This window comes from Gadus macrocephalus, chromosome 9, assembly GCF_031168955.1.
Source record: "Gadus macrocephalus chromosome 9, ASM3116895v1".
NCBI lineage: Eukaryota > Metazoa > Chordata > Actinopteri > Gadiformes > Gadidae > Gadus > Gadus macrocephalus.
In genome coordinates, this window is record NC_082390.1 from 18,647,767 (window position 1) to 18,665,390 (window position 17,624).

The 17,624-nt window shown below is 46.4% G+C and overlaps 1 protein-coding gene across 1 annotated transcript; it reads right to left on the reverse strand.

The window, feature by feature from the left end:
* Positions 1-634: 634 nt before the first annotated feature.
* Positions 635-15,396, reverse strand: klf13 (Kruppel like factor 13). Its single transcript, XM_060062036.1, has 2 exons — positions 14,543-15,396; positions 635-6,175 (listed from the first exon to the last, which is right to left on the reverse strand). The coding sequence occupies exons 1-2, from the start codon at positions 14,976-14,978 to the stop codon at positions 5,853-5,855; spliced, it is 759 nt and encodes a 252-aa protein (XP_059918019.1). The 5' UTR covers positions 14,979-15,396; the 3' UTR covers positions 635-5,852.
* Between the last annotated feature and the right edge of the window lie 2,228 nt (positions 15,397-17,624).

The following is a 17,624-nucleotide window of genomic DNA, read 5'->3' on the forward strand; positions in this document are numbered from 1 at the left end:
ACGGCAGCTTGTTCGTAGCCGTGTGGCTCCAAATTGCCTAGAGACAGGAGGTGTAATGATTGAGGAGGGGTGCACACACACACACCTTCTAGTAGAGCGTTTTCATGTCACTCCGTTCACTCTCTCTAGCTCCCGTTCTCATTCACAGAAAGGGTTTTCACTGCGAGTGAGGTTTGTTGCAAAGTCCGTACTCTTGTTTATTCATTAAAAGCACCGCGTTGAAAAGGTGAATGTCAGTCAAGAGAGAGACAATAGAGGGGGGTCAAACAAAGGTCACACAGAAAACTGCCCGGGTCAGAGGGTTCGACCTCCTGAAATAGACAGATGGACAAAAAGTGTGTGTGCGTGTTCATTGTCAACGACCTTGGCGTGACGGTTGGAACGCAGTGTTCTTTCCTTGTTGATAGCATGTTCCAGACCATAGAGGCTTTAGAAAAGGGCCTGGTGTGGAGGCACGGCGGTTTGCTATCAGCGCTCTTATCTGTTCCCTCTCGTTCTGCACTGTAGCTCCCAAAAGTCCTGTTTGTTTAACGTACTGTTTGTTTAACCCGTCTGGCGGCTGAACGCATTATTCTAGATTATTCAGACTGGGAAACGACGCAAATCTCTAATGAAAAAAAAGGCACAATGTGGGTAACTGGCTTATTTTATGAATTTATTTCCAAATGTAAACTTCACTATTTCATGCATACAAGTTATGACAACATACATAATTCAACATCTCTTTTTGTTTTTTTTTATTTGCATAGGACATGGTCACAATATATCATCTAACATGTAAAAAATAATGCCATACAAAAGTGTACAGCGAAAAGCAACTATGGACCAGCATGTTGAATATGTGTGGAATAATCCGTGGAGCTGTACAACTGTTAACACTTGAGTGTAGTGATTTTGGTTGATTGAGAGAAGACAAAATAAAACAACTGAAGACGTACGAGATCCGGACACCTGAAGGTTAGGTTGAGGTCGTAGTAGTAGGAGGATGCACTGGCCATAGTTCGATCAGAAGTTATTTACACAGTAGATAGAGTATGATGGTGCTGGGGGCAGTGGGGCAGCACCACAGAGTCACTACAACAGGCAACTGATGGTGATGGAGGAGAGGGGGGGAACACACACTCAAACGCACACGCACGCGCACACACACACACACACACACACACACACACACACACGGAGAAAGCGTGTTAGCATTACACTGAGGACGAAGATGTACTGGGTATACCGAGCCTGCAGGCCATCGACACACTCTCTCCCTCTCTTTGTCTCAGTCTCTGAGTCCTACATTTAAACACATCAGAGTCAACAGGGAGCAATGGTGGCACAATGTGCTGGACAACCTGAAACAGACATATGCAATACGGGAAGGGGCGAGGCGGGGGGGCAGGATGAGGATCCTGCCCTGCGTTGAGAAAATAAGAAGAGCAATATATTTCCAGTAAGGAGCCCGTGTTGCACAGGGCCATTTAAAAAGGACTTTGAACCACAGCAGGGCTTCTGCTGACGGTTAGAAGGGGTTGGAAAAGGGCGGCTTGGAATAGGTTCAGAAAAAGGTCCATGTGAAGTACGTCCGTAGTAGCAGTGGGCAAACACCCAACAGCAGGGTTTTATAGGGTTAAAGTCTAATGCTGTGTCAGGCACCGAATGACTTCCATATTAATCTCGTTTTTCTTACCCATTCTCAAGCCTTTGGTTAGGAAGTGAAAATGGTTCCAATATGATACGAGTACCGCAGGCCGATTCATCGTCCTTTGAGAAGGTCATCTTTGAAAAAGCCTTTACAACAAGGGAAGACTGACATCACTATTTTGCCTTTAGAACTCGAATGGGTGTTGTTCTTTCGATTTGGATTCCTCTGCACAAGCAGACGCCGATTGCAAAGACAGAAGTGGGGATTTGTTTGACTTCGTCGATGACAAACAAACTGTGCACATATCTTGCGATCCAAGACATAACAGTGTACAAAAAGGAGCACATTCAAAACCTAATGAGTCCTTTGGAATGGTTGGGTTTTGTTGTAATTCCAATTTTTGTTAATGCCAAAAATATTCACAAGCAATCATACATTGAGGGCCTTTCAGACAGCTAAAGAGGAGAAATAATTAAATGGAGAAAAAACCAGAGCAAAACAATACGATAAAGCTGAATCATCATCAACTTAAACTGATTACATACAAGGTTGCTTACTTTAATCCTGCACAGGACACCAGGTGGAAATACAAGTTGATAAATGGTAGTAGCATAAATGTTAGTCTTTAAACTTCAGATGGTTTCAGTTAACATGCCACAATTTGGCATTTAGCACATCACTGCCATTTGATTGGTACCTTTGAAAGGTTCAGAAATATACCAATGTTTTAAGATTGATTATTTGAAATCATAATATGAACTGCAATTTTATCAAAGTGATTTCATGAATACATTACTTTAAGCATTCACATGTTGACTCTAGCAGATTTGATTTAGAAAAGCAAGTTCCTAATAATTAAGGAATAATACGGACGTAAAGGAAATCAGTTGATTAGGATATATAATGAGCAGTAAGAGTTCGACCTCCGTTTAAAAAGCCCTTTCCTGTCCAACCGCGTATCGCTCGGATTCTTTGCATATCTTTTCGTTATTGGGATAGTCTGTATCCTGACATCAATAAACTATTCATTCATATTCATCGTTTCTTATCAGACTTTGTGATTTCTGGCTTGACATGACACAAAGAGGATATCGTTGTACTCGCCAAACAACAACATATGTTAAAGAAAAAACAAACACAAATAATATACAAAACAAGGGCTGTTGCACTGTACTCCTCAGTACAGATGAATGAAATACACAAAACAGAAACCATAATGTATAAAACAAAATAACATTTGAATATGGACCTGTGTGGGCATTGTGTTCAATGCCCATTTTATTTCATTTGATTCAAGTAGATTAACCACGTACAAAAATAAATGTTCAGAAGAGTAGTATGAAGTGAGCTGCAGTATTTCATTGAGAAAACAAAAGAAGGATGCCTGGATTGAGGTCTTCCTGAGTTTCCAGGGCAGAATCTCACTGGCCAGCGGTGAAGACTGTGCTCATAGAAACCTGGGAAGGCTGGCTGGATCTGTGCACTACGGAATAACGTCGACACTAAATAATCAAATAAAAAGCCTACAAATAAAATCCTGCCTAACATTTTCTTTGCTGATGTTGACCCTGAGGTAAATGTGCAGATTATGGATTCTGGTCGGATGAATGTTTGAAATTATTCTTGTCATAAACATACAAAAGTCACAGAAAAGAAAGCTAAGGGGATATAAGCATTTAGTAACATTTGGGGGAGGACATTGTTCAGTTTGCAGAAATATATTTTACAGAGGGTCCGTTTGATCCATAAAAAACAAGCATACACTTAAACTGATAAAGCTGTGTTTCGGACGACTGTGTGTGGCTTTCCTCACAAGACCCTCCTAGAAGAGATGGGAATATGCGGTTGGTCTACGCTCGTCTGACTAGGGAGGAGGGTAGGAGGGAGGATGGGTAGGAGGGTAGGAGGGCAGGAGGGAGGGGTGTGGGTGGGTAGGAGGGTGGGTGTGAAGTAAGGTGGTTCTGTGGGCTCCCTCCCACGTTGCACAGCTATCGTACTTTGCTCACCATGAGTACCACAGAAACAGGACGTGGTCAGCTAGTCCTGCAGAGAGCGAGCGGGGGGACTGCGATGACATCAGACTTTGGCAACAGTCAAGAGTCGAGCTGATATAGGATCAAAGCACGAAATTAATTTTCCTTTACATTTTGAAAAAAGATGGATGCCTCAAGCAGACCGGTGGGGGCTGCAGTGGTCTCTACAGCGCAGCCCACTTCCTGCAGAGGGCTGACTGGGCCTTTGCGCCTGACTGATCCGAGGCATGTCCGACTAGAATCACATGCCGGGGTGTTCTCACGGGGACATGGGGGGAGTGTCCCAGGCGGCTGGACCATGCATGGAGCCTACATATATGTTCATTTTGGTTCAAAAGTTTTCACAAACGGGTTAAAAAGCCCCCCACCCCCTGACCCTCGACCCTATGAGTGTGATGACGTTTAAAAGCAGCTGTTGATGAGTGGGGCTGATTTGGGTCAAATTCGAGGCAGTAAATCCCACGGGGTGATGTGGACCATTTTTTTTATTTACTTGTGCTTAGGATAACATAAGGAAAGGAGACCCCACGTATAATGCTAACATTTAGGTAGTGCTGTTGTCTTTTCTCCGTCTGCTGCCCATAAACAGGGAGGGGATAACCTGAGGGGAATCGAACTCTGCATTTATTATTTTAAGCCCACTCCCGAGCACGTCTCTTTTCGTTAGGCTAACATGTGCTGAGCGGCCTATCTGCTATCAGCCCCGCTGAACCTAAGCCGTCCCCCCCTGTCCCTCGCGGTTCGCCACTCCATTCACCGTGTCTCCTCCTACAGCACCAGAGCCCTCCGCCTCTAGCGCTCAGTCTCAGAGCAGCGGAGGCGCCTCCGACACTCGGGGGGGCCCCCCTCCTTTGAACCGCCTGCTAGTCCGCCCTGTGGGACCCAGACGTCTCCCTACCAAGGGGCCACTAGGAGCAGGATCTGGGGGTGGGGGTGGGGGCTACCTGGGATAAGTCGGGGTCTCCCAGACGCAGGGCTAAATGAACGCCTTCTACAGGTCTGAATAGAGCCTTTCATTCGTGTTCCGTTCTTCCCATGTGCTTGTGAGGAGGGTAATTATAGGCCTATAGATTGCGTGGGCATTAGCCTCAGTAGGTATAGGCAGCGCGGAAAGTACTGTAGATGGTGGCGGGAGGGGAGGGGAAAGCTGCTTTTAAACTGATAACATCTCATTTGTAAGATCTGCACGGTCTGATCTGAACATCCCTGTGAAACTGAATGTAGGGTGAACCTCCTTTTTGCTCAGTGCAAGCCACTGTTGTAGCTTACATGAGTACCTGGTCATTGACAATTAGTGGTGTTGGATTATTATCAACTGCTTTGCATTACATAGGAAATACTAATTACAACGCTCAGGAGACAGTACACAAGCGTAACAGGGTGTGGGTATGAGTGGCTGTAAGACCAGGGCTAGTTGACTCGAAAAAGTAAATTAAGAAACAGACAAAGGAAAGAGTGCAACACCTGTAGCGCGTAAGGCTGCTGTTATGTATTATGTTTCTCATCAATGTCTTCTTTCATTCGTTCAAGCTAACAAGGCCGTCCCTGAGCAGGGCATGAGAACTCAAGCCCCGTTGAATTTAAGAGTAAAGTGATGTGTATATTGTGCAGTCAAAACAGGGTTGAGTACGCAGAGTAATGTGGTACTCTGAATGAGAAGCAATGTCTTCAATCCTGAGCTGGATCATCTATCCCTTCTCCTTGACCTCTCGCCATTAGTCAACCCCAACAAAAGAACAAAAAAACAAAATGCTTTGATAAGACTCAAAAGTGTCTGCGACTTTTTCCTGCTTTCGTCTAAACCCTTGTTTAGTTAACCGAATACACACACGCACACGCACACACATAACACAACCAACCATGGTCAGACGCTTCAAAGTAAAAGTCCCCCCACAGACATATGGTAGAGAATGTACATATTGCCTACTGGGAAAAATGCGTAACTTTTAAGAAACACACACGCACACACAGGCAACTGCACTACAATAAGCAGTTATGTACAGTATGGTACACCACAGCAAGCACAGGGTTAGCAGAGAGGAGGGGTGCTGGATCGGGGGGGGTTGGGTTGCTGACGAATGTGCAACACAATTGTTAAGAAGATAAGAAGAGGCCTCGTAAGTTTGAAGGGGGCCCCAAAAAAAGTGCGACAGAGGTGGCGTTTCTGTTTTTTTGTCGTTTTCTTTTTAAGGCGAGTTGGCGGGGCTGAGGGTGGGGCTAGAGGCGTCGGAGCGGCTGTAGTCGCTGAGGGAGCCGGGGCGCGCCACGCCCCCGCCCCCGCCGCCGCCGCCTCCGCCTCCGCCGTGGGGCTTCTTCAGCATGCCCGGCTGGAACTCGGAGTGGCGGCGCGCGTGCTTCATCAGGTGGTCACTGCGCATGAAGCGCTTGTCGCACAGCGGGCAGCCAAACTTCTTCTCCCCGGTGTGGGTGCGGTAGTGGCGGGCCAGCTCGTCGGAGCGGGCGAACTTCTTGCTGCAGTTGGGCCAGGTGCAGGGGAACGGCCGCTCACCTGTAGCGACAGACAGGGCTGCGGTCAGTACGGGCTCACACAGACAGGATGTTGACACAGACTGTGATGTGCGAAAAACAACAACAACACCAACTGTGAAAGAACAAATCCATTAAAGACAGCCAAGTGCAAAACGCATTCCTCTTTAAATGTGTGTGCTAAATGCAGTAGCGAGTCATGGCGCTTGGATGTAAATCGCTTCAGATTTGGCTCTACACAGTTGGAAACAGGCATGCTGTTTAATTAGCGGAGCTCCAGATGCTAATGGTCTCCACAATAGTTATCCTGCCTATTTTCCACCATCCACCTAGCCTATCTTATGTGACTATGTGCATGTGATACAACACCCTCCCCCATAACCAGTGATACAAATATGGCTTCGGCACAAAACCACCAGAGCCAGATGGTGCAGTATATCTCACTGTGATTTTCTTCCATTTTGATACGAAGTGTCAAAATGCTGTGCTTCTCTGCAGTAGCCAACATGGCTAATCCTGCACTGCTTTAGTCCCGTCTCGATGGTTTTCTGCCTGACAATAGCGAGATCCAGCGTTCTATATTTGCCACCGTGACCTAGTACGACTACACCGAAGGGGCAGGCTGTCCTTTTTTTTCATGATGATGCAGTTCTTTACAAAAGAGGAGGAAAGGATCTGTCATATTGTTCAACCTTAAGCCTTCTGAGACATGCAAAGGAAGAGACTCCACTGTGCTCTCCTAGCTCGAATGACAAATGAGCACATAACAACCACTCTGTGATTTCCCTCAGGGCAGCCATGGAAACGGCACTTTTTAAAAGATCAGACTGACTGCTACCTGGTGCCAATGAGCCTGGTAAACAGAACCCCCTCCCCCCCTGCAACTTCCACCACTTCCAACCCCCCAACCTTGTTTTGCATGACTGCATAGCGTGCGGCAACCGAGAGACGGACTGACAGAGCAAGTCTAGACAGCCCGGGCCTGTGTTCCGTGTTCTAACTTCAGACGCCTCACCTCAGCTCCAGACAAACTCATTCTGCCCTGCCCACAAGGATTCTGTCTGGCTCCTGCTGTACACACTTTGCATGCGCGCCGGGAATGTGGATGTGCCCGGGCGCTGGGGAGCAACTCCCATAGAGTACTGGCGTTTCACAAAGAGAGCACCCAGACGGACTCTACTATGTTGAAGAAGATTACGCATGTTAGAGAATAACGCCATTAATCCCCGGTCATTGTCCACACAGTGATCAGTCTGTTTCTGAGAAGGACAAGAGGCCAACATGCTGATGCCTAAGGAGTGTGAGATTAACGTTTGAGATTAACCTCCAGTTTTGAAATATAGCTTGTTAACACTAATGCCGATTACAACAGGGTGTACCGTTCTACTGAATCATCTGTTTCATCAGAAACAGCTCATGGTGCCACACATACTGCAGTCTGAACTAAAGGCCACAAAAAGCGCTATGCTACACGCTGGCTGAATCATCCAGCAGTGTAACAGATCTAACATCAATATTTAACCAGACACCAGAGAGCCGGGATATCCATCCTAACTGCCCTGATACAGTAATGCAGTCATAGTGGAGGCATCAGGTATCCAACGCAATGCTAAGATGCTTGTTCCCATTTGGACAAGCTCCAGGTCTGTCTTAAGGAACACGCTAGACAAAAGATAGACCGTCTATTTTCCCCTTAGACTAAGTGCTTTGTTGTTTAGTGTAGTACAACGGCACTGGTCATTATGGACAGGGCTTAAATCCACGAAAAGAAAGAAGAAGAAAGCACACGCAAATGCCAGTCTTGAAATGTTGACTCCCAAAGACGCATTATGCCAATTAATTCAGACATCTCTGTCATAAGACTGAAATCTGTCTTTTAAATTGTATTCTTGTGGAAGTATTGAGTAGGTGTTTGGAGGAATTCTACAAAAAAAAGAATTGAATAACAGCAAGTAGGTTTGGGGTAGTGGGGGGAATTGAATCCTTGTGTTTGCGTCACAGGGAACGCGACGAGCGCAGGGAACGTGACGAACGGTTACTCTGTGCGCTCATCGCGGTACACTGTGGTCTTTCTCAGAAGAAGAGGATCCCTTCAGCTGTTTCCCCCCAGGCTGACCGCCTCTGCTTCCTGCCCTCCGAGCGTACATCGGCACTCCTCACACAAGGAACGACTGTGACAGGCGGTCAGCCTATCTCCTGGCACAGCGCCAGGGGCGTTATGAGTTCACTGTCCGTGTGTGGTCCGTCTTTCTCAGAGTTTAGTTAGTTTGAGAAGGGGGGCCAGGGCGGGGGTGGGGTAATTAGAAAAGCCTTTGCACAGTGACCCAGTTACCCATAGCGTGGCATCACGTGCACTATAAACTATACGATTACTAATCAGCAGTGTCCCCCCATCTAGGGCAGTGCGATGACGTCACCGGTACTAGGGTTGTGTAACTGTTCCCAGTGGGGCCACTGGGAAAGTAAATAAAGAGCTCATCTCCCATCCTCCTTATAGCTCCAGTTCACTCGCGTCGCCTGGGTTTGGACACAGACGGACTCAGCAGAAGTCCCGGTCGTTGCTGTGATCTGGTTACATCTTTACACTGGGAAACTGGCTGCAGACTAACGCAGCAGACTGATGCATCGGACTGATGCACACGAGTCGCACGCTTTGGCACCAACAACACAGATCTTCACACCAGGGCAGATTACATTCCTGCAAATGTGCAGCGGCGCAAAGTTAACACCATTATGATTTGTATGTCAGCAGAAGGGTCCTATTGTACTCAACACTGTTCATAATCATCTCAATTCAGCGCTGGCACAACATCAAGTGGGGCACCGAGTCAGCGGAGCAAAGCATGCTGGGCAACGTACACAAAAGAGGAAAGGGGACGGGGCGGGGGAGGGGACGGGTTGAAGGGCGGACACACCACCACTAAATGCTAAATGGCAGGACTTATCAGAAGCCTGTAATTTACTTGCATGTTTATGAGCAGTCGTGGCTCGGAGCCAGACGGCGGCCACCGCCCCTACCGCCACCGCCAGACTGCCAGGCGTGAGGCTGCGCTCGGGGGAGCGCTCAAACGACTGGCCAGCCTCTGATCAGCGGTGGCCACTGCAGCAGGCGCTCGCCCATGACATCACTCCCGAGGGCCAGCCTCTAGCTCCGCATGAAGAGGACAGGGGAGGCGTGACGCCGGTGCTCCCCGGCGTCAGCCCGGCTGAAGCCACGCCCTCCCCCGTCACACGCCAGGAGGACATAAATGGGACCATCTGCAAGGGCTGGCAGATGATAAATATACTTTATAACTGGCTGTCCCTCTTTTAATTATTGTTTGGGGAAGCACTTTACATATAAACGTATGATTGAGTGCGAGCATGCATTGCACGATGCCACTCTAAAAGCAGAAAGACAAGAAGAAAAAGGGTCTCACCCTTAGACAGGAAGAAACCACAGACTCTGACGTACATTGAAATGCAGAACCAAGAACAACCTTTTGCATGAGCATTCAAGCATGAAGAATGACCCAATGTAGAGGGGAGGCAAATTACCAAGAGAAGCATAATACAGATTGATCCATATGCTTGTTTTCAGAGAGCTCAGTCAGGCATGCAGTCAGAAGAAAATGCCTAGGACAGATGTTGATAAGGCCTGCCTAATGCTCACCACACCCACTCCCCCAGCCCTGCCGCGTTCTTCCTGTGTCTCGATACAGGAGGTCTCGCGTCGCCCAATGAGTTGGCCGCTCCACCCCCTGTCATGGAGCACCAGTCAGGTGGTGCACAATAGCTGCAGCCCTGTTCCCAGTGGGAGAGCCACTCCCATAATGCATTTCAATCAGACGCTCTAACCGTAAGTCATTCCCCCCGGTCCACCCCGCACAAGGTTATTGACGTGCACCCAAAGGCGTAGAGACGGGTCGCGGGTGACTGTAGTCCGCAGACAGTCATCCATACATTATGTTATCCTTTTAACTCTATGGGGGGGGGGGGGGTGCAATGACCAGCTCATCACTATTGCCTCAATTAGTTTGAGTGGGCACTCCCTTCCAGCCTTGAGTGCTGAGCTAAAATTACCTGGATGCTGGAGCCCGGTTGTATTTGCAAGCAGGGGGCTAATCTTTTTAACCCTGGTTAACTAAGGACTTGGCAAGCAGCTGTGGCCATTAGAAAGTGTTTACGGTACATGTCCACACACAAGCAAGAGCTATAGGCAGGTGGCTGCCTATACTTCCCTTCATCCTCCTGCTCACCTAAGCCGGTCTCATTCAACCAACGGAGGTCTTAAACCGTATCCCCTATGATGAGCCTGATATCCCCTTACCAGCCACGTTAACGGACAAGGAGACAAGAGAGGAGCTGGCTCCTGTACGGTCTCATTACGGCGCATGGAGATGAGAGGAGAATCGGGCTGACAACGAACTGACGGCATTCCGTCCAGCCCCGGTACCCGATACTACGAGGGAGGCATGGCGGGAGAAGGGGCGGATTACAAACACACACACACACACACACATCCCCCTTCCCGGGGCTTTGCTCCATATGGTCAGACACACGCACCCCACCTCAACGTGCGTGCGTCTGATGGATCACCCTGGAAGAGGGTGAACACACCTCCAAACGCCACGGGCAAGGAGAACAGAGCGACCTCTAAATAAAACATTATGAGCTTCTATTGGTTCCTTAAGAGAACAACACACAAGGGTAATAGATAATTGATAATACCCCCCTGGTTGAGGAGATATCTGTATTTCATTGTCAGGAGGTTGTGGCCCTTCAAACACTAATCAGATTATCGTGGGATGAAGCTAAATAAATGACCGACATCAATGGCAGCCATTGATGGTGTAACTGGTGGACCAACCCCTCCCCCACGGTGCAGCACGGCACCACATACACGCCCCTTTCACCCAACTGCCATTGCATGGGAGGTGGTGCTCACCATGTTTTGTTATGGAAGGGCGAGGAGTTTCTTTTTCTGTCCAGTGGATGTTTAAAATAAATAAACACTGGCTTCGAAGGGTCCGCCTCCCGCTCTTCCTGTAAATCGACACTAAGGCGCAAGCCGGGCCGGGCCTCAGGGAACCAGGTGCCACGGCGTCCATTTAGCCCGGCTTTAGAGCCGTCTGGAGAAGACGGTTATAGGTGTAATCTAGAAGAAAAGCCTGAATAAAGAATACCCCTCATGTGCCATTAAAGCAACAACAATGCCGAGGGACCACAAGGGTCTACAGCCATAATCCTCTCGGTACAAAGCAGCGCTGAGTCAAAGAAATGGAACAGATGATGGAGGCTGCACATTGTAAGGATCAAGAACATTCAACTAATGCCCTTTTTTTCTCTTTGGCAAGCTACTGTAAGGTTGCGTGCAACCTTCACCCAACCCAACCAGGTGGAGCTCATAATCGCCTGCTTTTGGGCAAACAGACAGGGAGGGTAGATTCTGAGTCAAATACAACCGTAATCCCAGGATAATGGTGGAGCAAAGAACTGGGTTAGGTCCAAGTACACACAATCTCTTTCGGGGCTGATGCTGTCTGTTTATTCTGGACTCTGATGGAATGGGCCCGCGTTTCCAGCCATGTGGCAGAGAGGAAGGCTTGACCTTTGGAACCCTAATGGAGCTGTAGCCCATCAGCTAGTCAAGGTTAAATTGAAGAAAGGGAGAAAAACAGTTATCCACCCTTCTGCCTCATTACCGCTATGCACTATGGGAGGTCCATGGTTTTACCTTCTAGCTCACAGAACAAACTTTTTTTTCCAAGAGGAATGTTGAATTCTCTTAGATATCAATGTACTCTTCTTAAAGTTGACTTAAAGAAGGTAAATTGGGCCTGAGAGGTTCAAAGGATTAGTAGAATATCCCCGTGGGTCTTGATATTGAAGAAAAAAACTCAAACAGAGAGTTCAAAAAAGGATACTTTTAAGAGATATTTCCCTTCCTACTGGTGTTCTGGATACTGCCTTGCCCTGGCCTTGAACACTGACAAGATGGCCTTTGCCGAGTCCCAGCTGCGGGATCCACAGAGTGCTCAGACTGTTCTCCTCCCAAGGAAGACATGAATTCTAATGAGCTCTGGAGGGCCATCGTTCTGTTTGAGCCGGCGGCCTGACGTGACTTGAGTAACATAATGGGGTTTCACGCAGTACTTAGTCTATTCTGTGATCATCAGCATCAATGAGACGCACAAAAGGGGGCAAACATCACACACGACAGAATCTACTGATTTCACTGCTCTATGAAGTACAAATAGCACAACAAACTAGGGCGCTTTAGGGGAAATAACAACGTCATGTTATGGGTCTGGTGGCTAGAACGTGGCAGCGTATTTTGTCCCTTTGCACCTCTTTTATTTCCCCCTCCATTGTCTAAAGAGCCTCCTCCCAGTTCCTGGAATCCAGACAAAGCCGTCTGGTAACCTTAGACCCCTAAACCGCCATAGATTCCAGGCCATCAAACATAATGCAGGATAATGAGCCATTTCTATTCAGCATGTACCACCTCGTCTGTACATCCTAATGAAACCTCAACAGTGGGAAGAACATCTGCTGGGGTCTGGGGTCTGGGACTGAACTGCTCTCCACTTCATCAGCATTAAGGAGTTGAGCTTTAACTAAATGTGTATGAAATGAGTGTATAGGCAAGTCCCCGATAACTCAACTTTAAGACCAAAAACACAGATAGTGACAGATCTGATAATCTAGCCATCAGTTCTTGTCCATCAGCACTGCCACGCCTTCTTGAGTAACGAGAGAGAATAAGCATTCTGACACATTATAATTGTGGAACTGGTTTTAAGAAGATTAGACATCAATTATAACCATGGTGTGGCATATAAAGTATATGTTTACTGTTCTCACATTACACATGCGTGAGCCTTACACCCTCAAACACGTTTTACATGCCAAAATTGTCTGACTTTTTTATAAAACGCATCTTATGAGCTTATTACTGGATAATGCGCAAAAAGAAAAAAAAATTCGCCCGACATGGGCTGCTACAATACAGTTGGCTTGCACTCAGTACAGATCTATTCTCTCTTGACTCAGCTAGTATGGACTAGAAGGAAGCAATGCACTGCATGGTAGCTGTGACGTGACAACCGCAACTGAACTCGGATGACCCACATTTTAACTAACCAATCAAATGCGCTATCACAATATTGAACGAAAAGAAACGGGGAAGAATAGATAGATATATTATAAAGACACGTTCAATTAATAGATAGGTAGGTAGATAGATTGAAAGATGGATGGATAGATAGATAGATAATACAGACAATTTAAATTAATAGATAGAAACATCGATAGATAGAAAAATTGATTATACAGACAGGTAAGATGTATCGATATGTAAAAAGATAGATATTATATACAGCCAGCTTAAATTAATTATAAGCACAGAAAGGTATATCATTAGATGGAAGTCGGTTTGCAAGCGTTTCATAAGGGTCTCTCGCTGGTTCACTACAGGCAGAACAGAGAGCAGCTCAGTCGGTGTGCGGGGGCATCTGCGCTCAACTAGCTTAGTCTGTTGCTGGCCAGATCAGCTGGCAGTCTTTCTAGCGGGGGTGTGGCACATCACAACAAAGGGCTCTGGGCAGACAGGCACAGACTGCACAACTATTATCAACCCCCAATTCTACTTGATCTACATCGTTTTCACGTTGTTGTTGTTCCCGTCTTGTGGAATGCAAAGGGCTTTAACGATAGCGGATGTATATTTTCTCTCAAGAAGAACACATGTAGCCCAGCTGCCTGGATTTCGCTTGTGTTATTTGATTGTCTTTCAATCTGCAGCAGGACGCTACTATAGCTTTATTGATTAAAGAGAGGGTTATTAAAACAAAACTTCCTACATGTTATTTTGCCTACGCAATGTGGACATCGTGATGGGCAATGCGACAGGTTCATTCCGTTGCCATGTGTGTGCAATGTAATTTAGAATGGTTAAAAAATAATCCAACATCTCCATCTGAAATGTTTGCAGTGTGTTTGCAGTGCGTTGCCTACTTTAGCGAACGGGGTGTTCAAGAGCGCTACGGCCAATCTGGACATGGGGAGAAGGGGTGCATTTTCTGTCTCTACACCATCCAAATGTAAATAGGATTTATTTTTGGGGGTTGACAACTTATAACATTAAAGCATTTATACTATGCATTACTTGGGAGCAGGCGATATTTCGCCTTTTATTTTGTTGATACACGCCCCCCTCCTCCCAGATAAGGAAATGTAGCTTATATTGAGTGGATATAGCATTTATTTTTAATGCAAAGATAGTCTTATTGTCATCCCCACTGCACAAAAAGTAAACAAAAGTTGCATTTGTCCGATTTATCTAAAGCATATAAGGAACCAAGTCCACCATACAGTACACCAAACATTTGCTTGCAAAAACACTGACCTGTGTGTGTCCTTAGATGGGCTTTGAGATGGGAAGATTTCCCGTAAAGTTTTTCACAACCTGAATAGTGGCATTTGTGCTTTTTCTGCGGAGACTCTTGTTCAATCCGACCTCTGAATTTTTTGCCTCTTTGTCTGAGCGAAGGATCGGAAGGGCTGGTAGGTGTGGCAGAGTTTCCATCTATCAGGCTCGGCATGCTCTCCTCTTTTATTTTTGCTTGATCTGCAACATTGTTGGGGGACTGTTGGTTAAAATCCGCCAGAATCCGCGCCACTACAAAAAGAGACGAGTTGTCTTTCACCAAAGGGTCTTTGATCTCCTCTCCGTTCTTCGAGGAGGATGGACTTTCTGGTTTAATCTCCTTATTCCCTTTTGGTGCGTGGACAATCGCACGGCTGGACATTGAAACAAGGCACTCTGCTGCAAAGTGATCCATCTTGTCTTTGAAACAACCCCTCAGGTCCTTTATGACATTCAAAAATTGGCAGCTTGTAAAAAGTACTTGTTCCGTGGTTCCCTTTGTGTGGTGTTACGGAGGTCGCTCTCATTTGAGAGGCGACTTTATGGTTCTATACCCGGCTTTGCAGTTTCACCAACATCTGATGAATCAGCGTTTCAAATGTAAAAAAAAAAAAAAAGAATGAAAGACAAACTAGTTTTGCTATTCACTGCAACGACTGTGACGAGGATGAGTCTAAAAACTTGAATGTCATGACTCCCATCGCGGCATCAATACACTCCTCAGCATAGTGTCTGCCTTCGTGAGCGCCTGTTAATGCTGATTGTATCCACGCTGGGGGCGTGTCGACCGGTGGCACTTGGCGGTATCGTCAGTGGAGCCGACCGTTCATTGGATACCGGTTGTCCCTACATGCACCACCACAAAAAAACTTGAGTCCCTTGAAAGTTCCTCAACAGTTTGTGATGACGCATAGAATTGTATATTGTGGGTCAATTAATGGAATATAATACGTCTATCTGGTTTCACACATTTTCTAAGAATGTGTCATAAATGTATCCAATAAATGGCTAGTAGCTGTATAGGGCCTACTGCTTACACGTCAATTTTGTTCTATTGTGACAATTAACTAATTGTTATTCTGAAAGTTAAATAGGCTAAAAGCTATAAAGAGTATAAAGACAATAGCCTTTATAGCTTATAGGCTGATGAACTATTGTTGCCAAATTGAATTTGAATCACAACTTGTATGTCGACCAGACCTGTTAAAGCTCATGAATAAAGACCAAAGAGATAAAAGGGGACATATAATACCACCAGGTGTGAGAGTGATTAGCCTTACAAGCCGTTTCGAAAATCTGCCCCATATGACATCACTAGTGGGCGTGTCCACCTAGATGTGTGCTGGATAGATCAGTCTACCAGCCTACCCAGTGGACTGAAGTAAACGTTGCTCATCTATCCAGCACAGATCTAGGTGGACACGCCCACTAGTGATGTCATAAGGGGCAGATTTTCGAAACCGCTTGAAAGGCTAATCACACTCACACCTGGTGGTATAATATGTCCCCTTTAAGCAAAATAACGAATATGATTATTTTCGTAATATATATAGACTAGTGTATATGAATAATATAGCACAGTGCTGCCGAAAACCTCAGTGTTGCACATTACACAAGCATTGAGTATGTTTGGTGAGGAATGCCCACCGCACCTATAGGCCTACAGGACGTGCATGTCTAGCAGCTCCATGCTCTCCTGTGCAAATGAATGCACACTCTCAGCATTGTGAGCCCAAAGGGCCTCACTAGAACATTCCCAGTGTTCAGTGTGTGAGCATGGGCCTGGCATTCAGACGGCCATCTGGCTGCATTACTTTACATATTCTTTCATCACACAAACTCAGAGTTCTTGTGTTTCACACAGTGCTTCACTGGCCTGTGCTATGTGACAGCTTGAGGTGCGCATAGTTTAGCTTTCATAAGCTAAATTATGAGCCATGTGTATTAATCAACATCCAAAACAATATGTATGAGATGTTAATGAGTGACACAGACAAAGAGTGCTCCTGTCGTTTAATCTTTTGATTTTGTATTTGTTCTACATGTTATTTATAAGTAGGCACTCAGTGCAGTAGTATGAGCGAGCAGCCCTGGAACGCTTTCGTAGCATCCAGAGATAACTCAAGAGGAGAGGGTTTGTTGATTTCCCCATCATGGCGACCCGCCAGCAGAACACAGTTTCCAAACTCTGTCTGGGACAACAGTCCTCATGAACAGTAGTTTTGTTTGCAGTGCATGAGGTACCACCCCCCCCCCCCCCCCCCCCCCCGGCACAGGGCAACCTGACCAGACCCGGACTGCTGGCGCTACCCAGCAGAGCCAGGGACAAAGTGTCACCAGCAGAACCGCCTCTTCACCGAGATCACAGAGATACGAGGGTTCAACTCTTGTAAAAACCACAAGGCTGGACTCCACCACAGCAATCCTTTTATCCCACGTAGAGCATGGAGGACTGGTTCATGAATGCAGTGCGTCTTGTAACCGGCCCAGATCAGAGGTCTTGTTGTTGACCTTTCTGGTTGTTTTCGCCGAAGACTGCAGGGGATGGGTCCGGGAGTCCACTCAGTCAAACCACATGTCACCATGGCATGTGTGATACGTGACGTCATGTGTTGCATGTCCCAGTCAACACTCCTATTAGAGCAGAGAGGGTCCTAACCGCTTCAATCGTTGGTCACGTTGTCTGAAAACCAACTTCATGGTTTAACAAGTGTTTACAACAGCACTGGGACACTGCTAATCTTTGAAGAGACCATATGTAGCCCGTTGTTGAAACTGTTTTGGATGTGTTGACCAATACTCTGTAGGCTTATCATTTATGTCAGCCTTATAAATATTGATAAACACCCAGATGGTTGTTGTTTTTCTTGACCTGCCGATAAGTAGCACCAGCTAACACACATGAATGGTGTCACTCCAATGCTAGCCTATGCTCACAGGGAAGGCCAGTAGAATTTTGAATCTAAAACTTTTGTGCTCATGTTTTCAACCGCAAGCAACTCAATACTGAGTAATGACATAAAGTGCTGATATGAAATACAACTACTGTCCACATTCACGG